The following is a 13,095-nucleotide window of genomic DNA, read 5'->3' as shown; positions in this document are numbered from 1 at the left end:
AAAGCAGCATTATATACTCCATGGAATCAGAAAGGCACACAGTTACTAGGAGATTTAGCAATTATTGCTACCAATCCACAAAGTAAAGCTCTTTAACGATATAGTTGGCAAATTTCTGTTGAGGAAAACAAATATTGCCAAAAGTCAGCCTAAAGAAAGGGTATCAACTTCACTGGACATCTACACTTGCCAGACTTAGTGGTGGGAAGGTTATAAATGCTACTTCATTCAGTCATTACAAATAGGTATTTGATCACTGTTCACCAGTTTCCACCCATTTAAAACTATTTGGCTTTCATAAAACCTATTAATTGAAAAATTGTTTTACTGATAAAAGTTAGAAAATAACTATGTACATGCTATCTTTCATTTGAAAGCATACTTCTTCCTGTGATTTTTCTAAGTCATGATGAAAATACATTATTATCAAGTTTCATCTAAGTAGCAAGCTTCATTCCTTGGGAAGGAATATATTCTGATTTTATTTTAATGGTACCTCTTGGGAATTTTCCTGGGGAGAAAATGAAGGACCTAACGAAAACAGTGGTAATTTCTTTTACTCAGCGTTAAAATTTTATATTTGTAAAAGGAAGTAGGATGTAAGACAAAACTGTTTGGTTACATAAATGTCAAAAACTGGAATTTGGCTTTGGAGCAGCGAGTTTGACAGCAGAGTGAAGGGGTCAGAAAGTAGATAGAGCTCACCTCTTACAGACATTGGGGAACTCAATGTTTGTATATATACAGACATATACAACTCAATAAAATGGTCTCAGATAACACCTTGATCCAGTTATGTCCATATTACTTTATGATTTTAGGTTAATTAGTGTTAATTTTAATCAATTGGATGTATAAGATATCTTAGGTGTAGTATGAAATCAAATGCCAATGAAACACTAACTAGGCAATATATATTCCTGCTTTGTACTTTCTGTGTAAAAGATGTGACCAAAGTTCTATGATGGCAAAACCCCAGGGGATTTAAAGGCTCTCATGCCACATAACTGAATTCCTATAAATAGAAATGGAATAAAATTTATATCCAATCCAAATGTTCCAAATTGTAAAATTAAGACAAATTGTTTTGAAACTCCAGGTTAGGCATGAACACTGTCTCTGTGGTTCATAAAGAAAAAAAAAATTGTAAAAATTAAAGCTCTCCAAAAAACTTGTGAGATAGTTACTAAGAAAAATAAATTGTGTAGGAAAAGAGGGCCCAAAAGAAACAAATTAAAATGCAGTCCACATTTGCCTTTAAACAAACCAAAAGAAAAAAAAAATGCAATAGAGTGCTTTGATATGTGTTATGGCTTGAGCTGTGGCTCCACTCCCTGGCCCCGAAAGGAGACATGTTGGAGTCCTAATCCCCAGTACCTTCAACTGTGAAACCATTTAGACACAAGGTCTTCTCAGAAGTTATCGAGTTAAACCAAGGTCATTAGTGTGGGATCTAATCAATAGAACTGTTGCCCTTATGAAGTGGAGAAATCTGGACACAGAGACAGAAACACAGAGATGGAAGGCAATGGAAAGAGACACAGGTAGACTGTCATCTACAAGACAAGGAACGCTAAAGCCTAGCAGAAGCTAGGAGAGAGGTCTGCAACAACCCTGCTGACACCTTGCGTTTGGACTTCTAGCCTCTAGACCAGTGACAATAATTTCTGGTACTTTATTCTGAGAGTCTTAACAAACTGATACAATACATGGGCAAGAAGAACAAAACGATGCCAGTGGCCAGTGGTAGGAGATTAGGCATGAACACTGCCTCTCTGGTTCATCTTATATTTTTAGAGTTTACTAGTGTGTCTGGAAAAGAGCAATGAATGACTCAGATAATGAGTGAATACAAGCAAGAATACATTTTTAAATGAATAAAAGCTAATTATAGGGATTTAAACTGGAACTTTAGGAAGAACAAGGAAATGACAAGATAAAAAAGACAGCACACATGGTACTGAACTAGTAAGAAAAAAAAGTGTTCAGTGTGTGTCAGAAGAGACTAATAAAGGATGAGAACTGTGAATTGCAGAGTCTAACATTCTAATTCTGGTCAGGTTTTTGGTTTATTAAGGAACCGTGATAAAGACACAGCCCGCTCTGGGCTCCGTTCCTCATCTGTAAGGTGGCTGGACTGTCTAATAGCTAAATACACTTCAACTTGCATTCAACTTGTGTATTAATGCCTAGGTCAAAATAAAGTAGAATTGATACTTTAAGCAAAGTAGCTATCACTTTAAATTATCAACAGGATAGGTCTAGATTGTGGTAATTGAAATGTAAGCAGTCAGTGTCTTTTAATGAATGTCTCATACCATTTCTTTTATGCCTATACTGGTCCCTTTAATACATGTATTCAATAAATATTCAGGGCCTACTTTGTACCAGGCGCTCTTCTAGGCACTTGGGACTATAGCAGCAAACAAAGCAAAATTCCTGCTTTGTAGCGGTTATGTTCAACTGAAGAAGAAAGATGATAATTTGATTAAATACATAACATATTAATAAGTAATATACACAAATGTGGAGGGTTCAGATATGGGGACTCATGGTGATAGGTTGACTTACTAAGAGAATAAGGCAAGGGGAGCCTCTCTGTGGAAGTGAAATTTAAGCAGAGACCTGTACACAGGAATTAGTCAGGCAAAGATCTGGGGAGAGAGCATTCCGGACAGGGGTCCTGGGTGGGGATGAGGCTGGCACATCCGAAGAAGGACAAGGCCAGTAGTTGTTGCAGAGTGAGAAGTAGCAGCAAGTGTGGTGAGTGGCCAATGAGGCTGAGAGACAGGCAAACACCAGATCACATGGGGATTTGTCAAGAAATTTCTAATATATTCTGAATTTGCTGAATATCTGCTGGAGAGTTTAAGCTGTGGAGTGCATGATATAATCTGACGTACATTTTAGAAAATCACCCTATAGGTACACTTTAGAGAACTGACTATAAGGAAGGCAGGAGTAGAGGGAATCCAGGGGCTGAGGCAAAAATTAAAAATGATGGTGGCTTTGGCCTAAGCTCCACATCCCCAAGGGAAGTAAATCCAACTCTAACTTGGCAAATTAGATCCCCTGCAATCTGTTCCTTACTCAGATTGTTCCTTACTCAGATTCCTTACTCCAACAGGCCTTTCCAGTAAACTGTTTCTCCTCCTGTTAGCTTTATGCCTGTTCATCAGTCTGAACTTTTGCACATTCTGTTCCCTGTATTTAGAATGACTCCATTGTTCTCTTCATGGTCCAACAGAGACCTCACCCTCCCGTTTCAGGGCCTCCTGTTTGAAACATTTCCTGACACTTCTAGGAGAGGAGATCTTACTACAGAATTTCATATAGAATAACATTTATCTTTCACGCTGTATTTTAAGTGTTACTATGTTGTCTCAATGCCAAGTGAATAGTATGATTTTTTTTCAGCTTTATCAGTCTGAGAAAATTAACAATATATATATACTACTGAGTTAGACTTCTTAAATAAAACTCACATCACTATGGATATCACTTAGATTATACAGTACAACTAATACTTAGTAATCCATGCTTATAATTAAGAAATTAATTTAGTTTAAAACAGACTCAAAGCATGTCCAGAAATTTGCAAAGAAAAAATATAAAATATAAAATTTGTATTGTAGAACCAAAGTATATCTAAAGTGCAAAAAACTATTCCTGTATATGGAATGACATACCTTGTGTGTTCAATAAAACAGTATCTTTTAATTTGTTTACAATCATTCCATATTAAAGCACCCATTGAGTTTGGCCAATTAGAAAAGGAATTATTGAATTGTGCTCAATTCAAGTGAGCACAATTATTGAATTGTGCTCAAGTATCAATATACCTAGGGTTTTTCAGTTTCAGAGTATTATTTGGTAATTCTACTCAACTTCTTTTATGATTAGGTAGTTAATCTCTTTACTGATACGATCAGTAATGCAATCCATACCACCTACTGCATCTTTCATTTCACATTTCCAAGTCCAAAGTGAATACTATGAGGAAAAAATAGTATTGACAACTTGAATCTTTTTTTTAACTCAGTTTGTTTGAATTAAGGGTACAGGGCCATATATTAAGTAAATGATCAGTACATCAACTGGAAAAGCCCATTATTCTTTCTGATGACAAGCCTTCAATATTACTTTTAATTACTATCAAAAAAACACGTTTTCAAAGTTTTTCAAGTAACCCTTTAGGTGAATTTCTAGAACACAGCTGTAAAAATACCTATGTTATACTGAGTTAAAAATCACTTCTCAGAATAGATTTAATTCTAGAAACAAAGCTATATGTAAGAGAATAATTCTCTGTAAATTGCATGAAATCTCCATTTACCAATGGTTCTCTGACTTAACAATTTTAACTTCTGTTCTCCACATGAGGACAGTTTTACATTTAGGAAATACTGCTTGAGAAAGTACATAATAAAATGCCACTATGAAAATGGAAAACTTAGACGTGAATTTGTAATTTATTAATGACTACTGATATGTCTATAGACCTATAAACACATTTACAGTCATATATATAATGGTGTATTTTTTGGCCCACAGCCAATGTTTAACAGCTGGCTCAGTGAATGTAGAGAGATAGCTCAGAAAAACAGATTTAGAGGCTTCAGGGTTTGAAGACTTAAGAGTTCAAAACCAGTGTTATAGGGAAACTTTTAATTTGAACATAAATCTCACTTTAAATTGAACTATCATATTTATCAATAATCTTCTAAAGTGGTATATAAGATTTTTTAAAAGTAGAATATACCTGCTTTTATAGCTGATTATTACTTCTTATTCTCAGCTATAGAGATCTTCAAAAATGTGTCCAATGTATCTATCTATCTATCTATCTATCTATCTATCTATCTATCTATCTATCTATCTATCTATCTATAATTCTTTTCCCTTTGCAGCATAGTTACATATTTTTGTATAATTATTAATTTCAATTATTAAAGAAACATAAAAATTATTTTGCTCGTGTAAGTACCAGGACTAAGGCTTACCTGAAGTTAGATTAAGAACACTGCTGGAAACAAAATAAGTACGTGTGCACTATGAAGATTATATTACACACTCTTCTGCCTGCCTTAGAAATGCTCTCTTTTGGGCAGTAAGTGGTCTAAGCCCTTTTGTGAAATCATTCTGGCTGGAGAAAGAAAGAGATTAGATAATCTCCAAAGACCTTCCAACTAAGAATTCCAGTATCCATGGGTCTAAATTTATGGTCTTATTTTGACTTATTGGTTTATATTCAATGTGTATTCCACCACTGAACATGAATATTAATTATATTCATTGAAACAACAGTGTAAAATTGACATAGGAAATTTCAAGATTAGAAAAAAACTTTCAATTTCATTAAGTCATAAAATAATAAAATTCTTCCTCATTTTGCCTCACAAAAATGTTTTCTTTTTGTGGTATTGTTAAAGGAATGTTTACATTTCTAGTTTTTCCGCCAAATTACTAATGACATAATCCTCTCTGAAATTTACTATTAGGTTTCTAAGGTCCTAGGAGCTGTATTGCTTTCTACAGTCTGCAAACACATGGTTAACATCAAGTCATCCACTGACTTCTAACTGAAAAGAATCACTCTTACCGTGTAGCCCTCCGTATACTGAAAAGGAGCCCTGGAACTTTCGTCTGCTGTTGGACTCAGAGGCTTGGGGTCAGACAGGGACCGCTGCATCATCTTGGCTGTCTTAGGACTCGCTGGGGGGACTTTAGCCATATCTGGATGCAGTACTTTCTGTGGACTTATCTCATCAGGGAGGGGTTTTTCATAAGGTACAAAGGCTGATTCTAAGGCTTTGCCTGGTGAAAGTGGTGAGATGGGTGAGTAAAGGACTTTTGGAGATTTGGGTGGGGAAGGAGCCAGCTGTAGGGTGGAATCTGCCCGAAGGTGAGATGAATAACCAATCTCTAAAGGTGTTGGGCGTTTCTTGTCTTTGGGTGGAGATGTGGCACTCAGATATTGAGGACTTTGTGTGTCTGAATCTGCTTCTGTTTGACATCCTAAACTGCCCCCTTTGTAAGTCTTTTCAGGTGCAGAAATGTGTTTAATTATTTCTACCTTGGCATCCACGCGTGCACGTATCGAAGGTGTTCGTATGGTTCCAACTGGTTCAGTTTGCACAGATATCTCTGCCACTGTTTGAACTGCTATACTGGAGACTTTGGAAAGGGGTTTGGTCTTCTCAGCCTCTGAAGTGCTTTCACCATATTTCGCTACACGAGTCTTTCTCCTTGATCTAGTAGGCATATCCCATTCATCCTGATCTTCATCATCAGTTTGGACACTTGTATCGACACTCTTTTTAGTTTTCCTTCTTCTACTTGTGTAACTCCGATCTCCGGCATCTTCATCGTCGGTCTGTACACCACTGTCAACTATCTTTTTAAAACAGCGGGGGTCATCTGCCATACTTTCCCCCAGCTCTTCATACTGCCCACGGGCTTTAGCTCCAGCACTTCTCTTTTTGGGTTGTTTTTCATCTTTCACAACAACATCTGTCAAAGGTATTTCTGAAACAGTACTCAGGATGCCAGGTGGGGCAATGTATTGAGTAACACCATCAGACTGAACTGTGTACCACCCTTGGCTTTGTGGGATTTCAATCGCCACAACGGCTGAGGCTGTGGTGGCTGCATCTTCAGTCGCCCAAAACTGCCCGCCTTCTGGGGCAGCATACTGACCTTCCAGCATTGCCTGCTCTGTGGTGGTTTGTGGAGATGCAGTTCCAGAAGGATCATAGTTATACTGATAGATCTGGCGAATCTTTTGCTCTTCTAGCTGCTGGTGAAGCTGTTGCTGCAGCTGCTGGATCTGCTCCAGCTGTAACTGTTGCTGAGCTAATGTCTCCTGTCTCATTATGAACTGGGCTTGACGCTCTTCTTCCTGCTGATAGAGAAGGTGCTGCTTCATAGACTGCAATTCCTCCAGCTTTTTCTGAACCATGATCTTTTCTTGTTCTCGGAACCTTTGAATTTCCTGACGTTCCCACTCCAATTCCTCAGCAAAACGCTGTTGCTTAATTTTCTCCAGTTCCAAGAGCTCCCGCTCCAAGTCTAGCTGTTGTTGTTGTTTATCTTCGTCAGGGACAATTAAAATAGCACTTTCATCTCCCACCACCTCAGAAAACACTTCAGATGCTGTGGTTAAAGTGGGAACTGAGTCTATTGTCTCAGCAGTAAGAGTTTCCATAGTAATAGTTTGCAAACTGGCATTGATATCAATACCAGTTACTACAATGTCCGTTTCAGATGCACCTGTTGTTAGGAAATATGATCGAGGCATTGGCTGGCTCTGGTGAAGGGCGGACAAGGAAGTCACTGCAGCAGTTGTGTGCACACCAGACAGATCCCTCACGGTGGTGCTGAAAATGGAGCCCGGCTGTGTGGTGATAGCAAATGTAGAAGGAATTGGAGTTGCCACCGAAGAATAGACAACACCATTAGATGACCTCAACACACTCCCCACACCATACTGGGGTCCTGGAGGTGGCGTCGTTCTTGTTGTGGAATACTGTGTTGTACTAATCCCAACTCCTGAAATGACTGGCCGTGTTTCTGGATATGGACCTGTAGTCTTGCTTGAATAATCCATTACCTCACCTGAAATACAGGGTAGAATTATAGTCCAGTTCCCAGGATGAATGATGCTTTTGGGTTTGAAAGCGCTCTCAATCTTGATGAACATAATGAATGGGACTGCATGCAAATCCACAGGTTAACCTAATTAGGTGCAGAATAAAAGCGGTGTTGAACATGCAGGCACATGCAGACGACTTTGGGCAGAACACAAAAATAATGAAGAAACAGAAGCGCACATGTACTCCAAAAAATGTTGCCAAAACATCCAAAGAAAGAGAAAAAGTAACAAAATGAAAAAAGGGACCACATTTTTATCCTGAAATGAGATGAGGAATACCATGATATTTCAAGGAAAGGTCTGATGCCCCATCATACTGACCTGTAGTAATTCTCCCTGAAGTTAGATCTACTGCTGCATCAGTTTCTCCAGAATAACCAAAGGTATTCTTACTTTTATAGACAAAATGTCCAGCTTCTGCTAAATTAGTATCAGACATGGAAGGTTTCATTCCCCCAATCCCTCTATAACCGTATGGCCCTGATCGGTCATACTGATAGTGGTCATCCCTATAACCAAACCGGTCCTCAGGAAGAGTAGTTGCAGGCTGCTGTGCTGTGCAGCTCCTTCCGAAAGGTAACTTATAAACTACATCACAGCACACAGCTCTTCTTCCTGCCGTCAGATCAACAGGTTTTTCATCATCTTCTATTATTTTGGTTACCACACTTGAAGTAGATTCATCCATCGTTACAACACTTCTGTGAGACTTTGTCGTACTGAGATCCACTACTTCCCCATCCGCGATCCCCTGGGATGTGGTGCTCTCAGTCCATCCATTCGTGACACCAACAGGAGGGGCAGTAACAGGCTTTGCAATAGCCAGTGCCGTTGCGTGTGCTGAAGTACCTAACGATAAGTTTATTGGTGCTTCCTGCCTAACTGTGGGAAAGGCCTGACCACTAGATATCCTGTATAGGGGTTCAGTGTGCTTTGATGTAGTAAGCTGGAGTGGTGTTGTTGTTGCATGATCTATACCCACTAGGCTTTCTGTGCCCGTGCTGTAACTTGTGCTAGCAGTGCACGTGACAGCAGTCACTGTCTCGGTGACCAGGGATATCGGAGTTACTACTGATGAAGTTGCACTGAGATTTATAATTGAGGGTTGGACAGCACTGATTTGTCTCCCATAAGCTTCCTTTGTTGTGGTGAGCCTTTTCACATCCATTGTAGAAGCAGAAAGATCCATGCATTTTTCAGTTATTTTAATTTCTACTTTTGGTACTGTACGCAAATCAATGGCGTCACCAGTAAGTTGTAACTTTCCATTTTCTTTACGTTTATGCTTCTCTAACTGTAGGTTATCTAAAGCAAGAGGCTCTGGAGGAATTGTTATAGAAACACTGCTGAGACCGACACTAGGGACTGTACTTCTGGCTGCTGGAACCTCAGCCTTAGAAACTTCACTCATGATAAACTGTGTAACTGAAGTTGGGGCTGCTTGAAATGAAGATAGTGTTGTGACAGGGAGAGCAGAGAGTGTCTCCAAAGCTCCCGAGATGTACAGGCTCTGTTCTGATGAACGTGAAATTTCTGCAGCTGTCATAGGAGGAACTACAGAAAACACTGGTTCAATGGAAATCTGATCTTTGGGGGGTGACCCGAGGGGCCAACTGGTAATTGCTTGACTAGGTGAAGAATCTGTTGGAGTCCCGGGTTCGGATGGCAATGTGATCACCACGTAAGTTTCCATGAGGGATTTGGAAAATCTTGGTGAGGACTTGTTAGAGTGAGGGGAAAGTGGGGAGGTAGGGGAAGGCAATTTATAATCTGCTGAAGTGACTAGATTTAATGTCATATTTGAAGTTAAAGACAGACCTGTTGGTTTGGGTTGTGTATCTGTTGGTTTTTGTGTTGTTACTGGAAGCTGAGGAACTGCTGGTTTAGGGGCAATGGGAGGTTTGCTTGGCTCGGGTCTATGTGTAAATACAAGTCCAGACGGAATCGAAGATGGCTTAGGAGGAACAGGAGGAGGTGCAGTGGGTAATCCATTACTCCTTGGAATAGCTGTGGTCTCTACAGTAGTAACAGTGTCAACTAGAGGTGTAGCTGTAGTAGTTAGAGTCACTGCAGCTGTAACTGTTACCTTTTTTTTAGGATGAATAGCTAGTTTAGGTGAGGTTGGTGGAGGAAGTGGTGGGGGAGGAGGGGGAGGGGGTGGTGGGGGAGGGGGAGGGGGAGGGGGAGGTGGTGGAGGAGGTTGAGCTGATGTGTCCAAAGAAGAACTTTGAAAGAATGTACGAGTTTTAGTTGGAAGGGAGGAAACAGAAGGACTGCCAAATGGTAACTGAGATGCAGGTTTTGCTTGACCAAAGACCTCTTCAGATGTACAGCATATAGCTGAAACCTGCTCCTTCTTTGGAAGGGCTATTCCAGAAGAAGGTGGTTGATCAAACACAGTTTCAGATAAGCTAATTTTTGTTAGTTCAGCCTCAGACTCCTTTCTTTTGTCTCTGTAAGCTTCCAGAACTTCCAGAACAACCCCGTTCCCAGTTTCCTTTTTGGCTTTCTTCATGGGGTCTTTTTCAGATATAGGTAAGTCAGTGGAAATAGTGTCAGCAATTAGCTCCTTGGGTTTAGTTTCCATAGATTGTAAGAGAGACGGTGCCATGTCAGACAAGGAAATTATGATATGATCAGCACCAGTTCTACCATCTGGTACGGTAGTCTGATCTAGCCCTGAACTTATTTCTTCTGGATAGTCTATAATGCTACCTGGAAAATATGTTGATGAAGAGATGTCCTCAGAATCTTCAAATTTAGTTACTATGTCTACTGGCTCTGTATAAACCGTGGTTATGCTATCCAGGGTAGGAATGGGTGAGGAGCTATCTGTGGTACCAACTGAAGAAACAGATGAGGTGAGGGAAGGTGTGTCAGAGGGTGGCACAGATGTAGCACTTTCGGATGGCTCAGAATAGGTCAAAATTAGTGATTCGTGGGCAATTATCTCCTCAATTTCTCTTGTATAATCAGTTACGTATTCATCTTCAATTTCCTCTGTTGAAAAATGTTGGGTTATTTTAACATCTGGGATAGAGAGTGTTGCACTGCTGGTTGAATCTGTAAGGGAGGCTCCTGAAAGAATACTTGATGTCAAAGACGCATCGGGTGCCCTCTCAAAGTCCACAGTGGACTCTACCATGTCATCCCCGATGGGGGGCTGAGTTGGACTGGATTCAGGTGTTAGCTGCATCTGTCGCCTCTTCATAAGTTCTTCATAGGCAGCATCAGCATCTAATAATTTTTTTTCTTCACTGGTAGAAGTTACCATACTACCCAGATCCACTATCTCGTGGCTTTCTGGGATGATATAAGAACTTGAAACAATGTCTTCTTGAGGCACAACAGAATGAAAACTTTCTAACTCATAAAACTCTTTTTGGAGGTCTGTAATTTTCTGCATAGGATCATCATAAATCTGTTCTGGAAGTTTTATCTTTTGTTCTCTCCCTCTCTGCTGCATGAATCCATTCTCATCGTCTTGTCTTGTTAGCAGACTGCCATCTACTGAACCATTGTACGTGTCTTCTACTAACGATTCATAAATATAATCCTCTATTAACATCCCACCATACAAAGGCTCCTTTTCAAACATTTCATCTCGTTCATTTGCAGCTGGAAAAGCTTTATATTTGTGGGGTTTATGCATCATTTCTTCATACATCTCCTCAGCATTTTTTAATGACTTTTGGGCACCTTCTTTCTGCATAATAGAATGATCATCTGTCGGTGAGTATAAAGACACAGCTGTGGGCAATTTATAAACTTTTTGCACCTCTATTATTTTTTCTGGGCTTATTTCAAAACCCTCTGGGTCTGACTCTATACTAGGTGAATATTCAGAACACGAAGATCGATGGAGCTCCTCCATTTCTGCAGCCTGACGTAGTTCTTCTGTTGGAGACGCATCCTCGATGGGAGAGAGATTACTGGGTGGTGTCTTTGGTCTTTCCCTCCTTCTCTGAGCTCGAAGTTCATCTTTGTCTTTCTTTGATTTTTTACTAGAACTCTTTCTTTGTTGCTGTTCTAATTCACGTTGCTTTTCTTGCTCCTTTAATAATTCTTCTTCCTCTCTTAATTCTTCTTCCTCTGAAGAATCTTCAATAGTAGGTAAAAGAGGACCATGTGATCTGTGCCGTGCTTTACGTTGCTGTTTGCTCTCTCCTTTTTTGTGACTTGGGCTACTGTCACTATCCTCATCAAGTGAGGACACTGAAGTAGGGGATGTTCCAGGAGTAAAGCTGGAAGCGTGAAGACTAGAAGATCCTTCCCCCCTCGACCTGTCTTCTGGAGAGTCTGTCAGGCTTTCCATTTCTAATTCTGGTTCTTCATCAAAATACAGTGTGGATTTCTTCTGTGACGACTCTGCAGAGTATTTCTCTGCTATCGTGCTGTTGAGTTCGATTGTTTTAAATCGACGTAGCCCTCCTCCTCCAGCAACTACAAGTTCTTCACTCTCCTGACTTTTTGTTTCTCTGTATTTAAGTTCAGGACTTTCATCAAATGTCTCATCATCTTCATCATGCCATGAATGCCGTCTCCCTGCATCATCATCAAAGCTTGTACTACTTTTTCGAGTCAGTCGCCTGTGTTTTCCTGCTGTGACTTTCCCTTTCCCTTTTGTTTCTTCCTTTTTCTGGCTCTCAATACTACCACTAATCTCTTTGAGCTGGTTTCTAATGAACTCATCATCTTCAGAACCTGAAGCATCCTCATCTGCACTCATTTCTATGATTTGTTTTCGAATAAAGTCCTCCTCTTCCCCTGATCCCTGACTATCTTCCTGTTTACACTCATCACTGCTCGATGAACCAACACTAGCTCTCCGTTTTCTTTGCGGAACAGGTGAGTTTTCACTTTCACTGCTGTCTTCAACTGAATCATAAGGTTGTCTTCTTGTAGCTATGCCATCAACAAACTCAGACTTTTCTTTATGGTCCTTTCTGGAAGGCACGTCTTGTTGGCTATCTTTTTTAAACATATCTTTTTCTTCTTGACTCTCTTTGAACTTCCCTTCTGAAATTGTAGTTTCCTGTGTTTCAGTTAAACTCTGAGTTTTCTGTTGGTCCTTAGGCTGCTCCAAAGAAACATCATGAGGTTGTGTTTTCTTTTCTGACTTTTCTTCAACAAGAGTACTTGCCTGGGCTTCCAAAATGGACAGAACTGTACTTTCTAATTTAGCCAAATCTGAGGGGCTGGAAGGGCTGCTTTCTTGTGAAAAAGAGTCCTTTTTGAGTCCCTTGAGCAAATCCTTTTCATCACTTGTAATAAGGCTTGGAATTTCACCAAGTGACCCTGATATGCCATCTGAAGAATATCCTGTGTCACTTAGACCTTGTGGGCTTTTCGGCTGTTGAGAACTTGAGGTGTCTGATTTGTCATCTTCCTTTTCCTAGCAGGGAGGAAAAGATACAGGAAAACTTAACATGGTCAAACTA

At 39.9% G+C, this 13,095-nt stretch overlaps 1 protein-coding gene across 4 annotated transcripts in view; it reads right to left on the bottom strand.

Annotated features, from left to right (window-relative positions):
• Window positions 1-13,095, bottom strand: part of PCLO (piccolo presynaptic cytomatrix protein) — a 382,570-nt gene that overhangs the window by 178,290 nt on the left and 191,185 nt on the right. For all 4 annotated transcript variants that reach the window (XR_013995323.1, XM_081079464.1, XM_081079465.1 and 1 more), the window contains exons 5-6: window positions 7,976-13,049; window positions 5,603-7,617 (exon numbers count right to left, since the gene is read on the bottom strand). Coding sequence is in view for 3 of the 4 variants with exons in the window: in XM_081079464.1 (XP_080935590.1) it covers window positions 5,603-7,617; window positions 7,976-13,049 (7,089 nt within the window). In the remaining variant the exon portion in view is untranslated. The remainder of the gene's footprint in view (window positions 1-5,602; window positions 7,618-7,975; window positions 13,050-13,095) is intronic.

This window comes from Rhinolophus hipposideros, assembly GCF_964194185.1.
Source record: "Rhinolophus hipposideros genome assembly, chromosome: 18".
Classification (NCBI taxonomy): domain Eukaryota; kingdom Metazoa; phylum Chordata; class Mammalia; order Chiroptera; family Rhinolophidae; genus Rhinolophus; species Rhinolophus hipposideros.
Note: the sequence above shows the minus strand (reverse complement) of the source record. Positions and strands in the feature narration are given on the sequence as shown.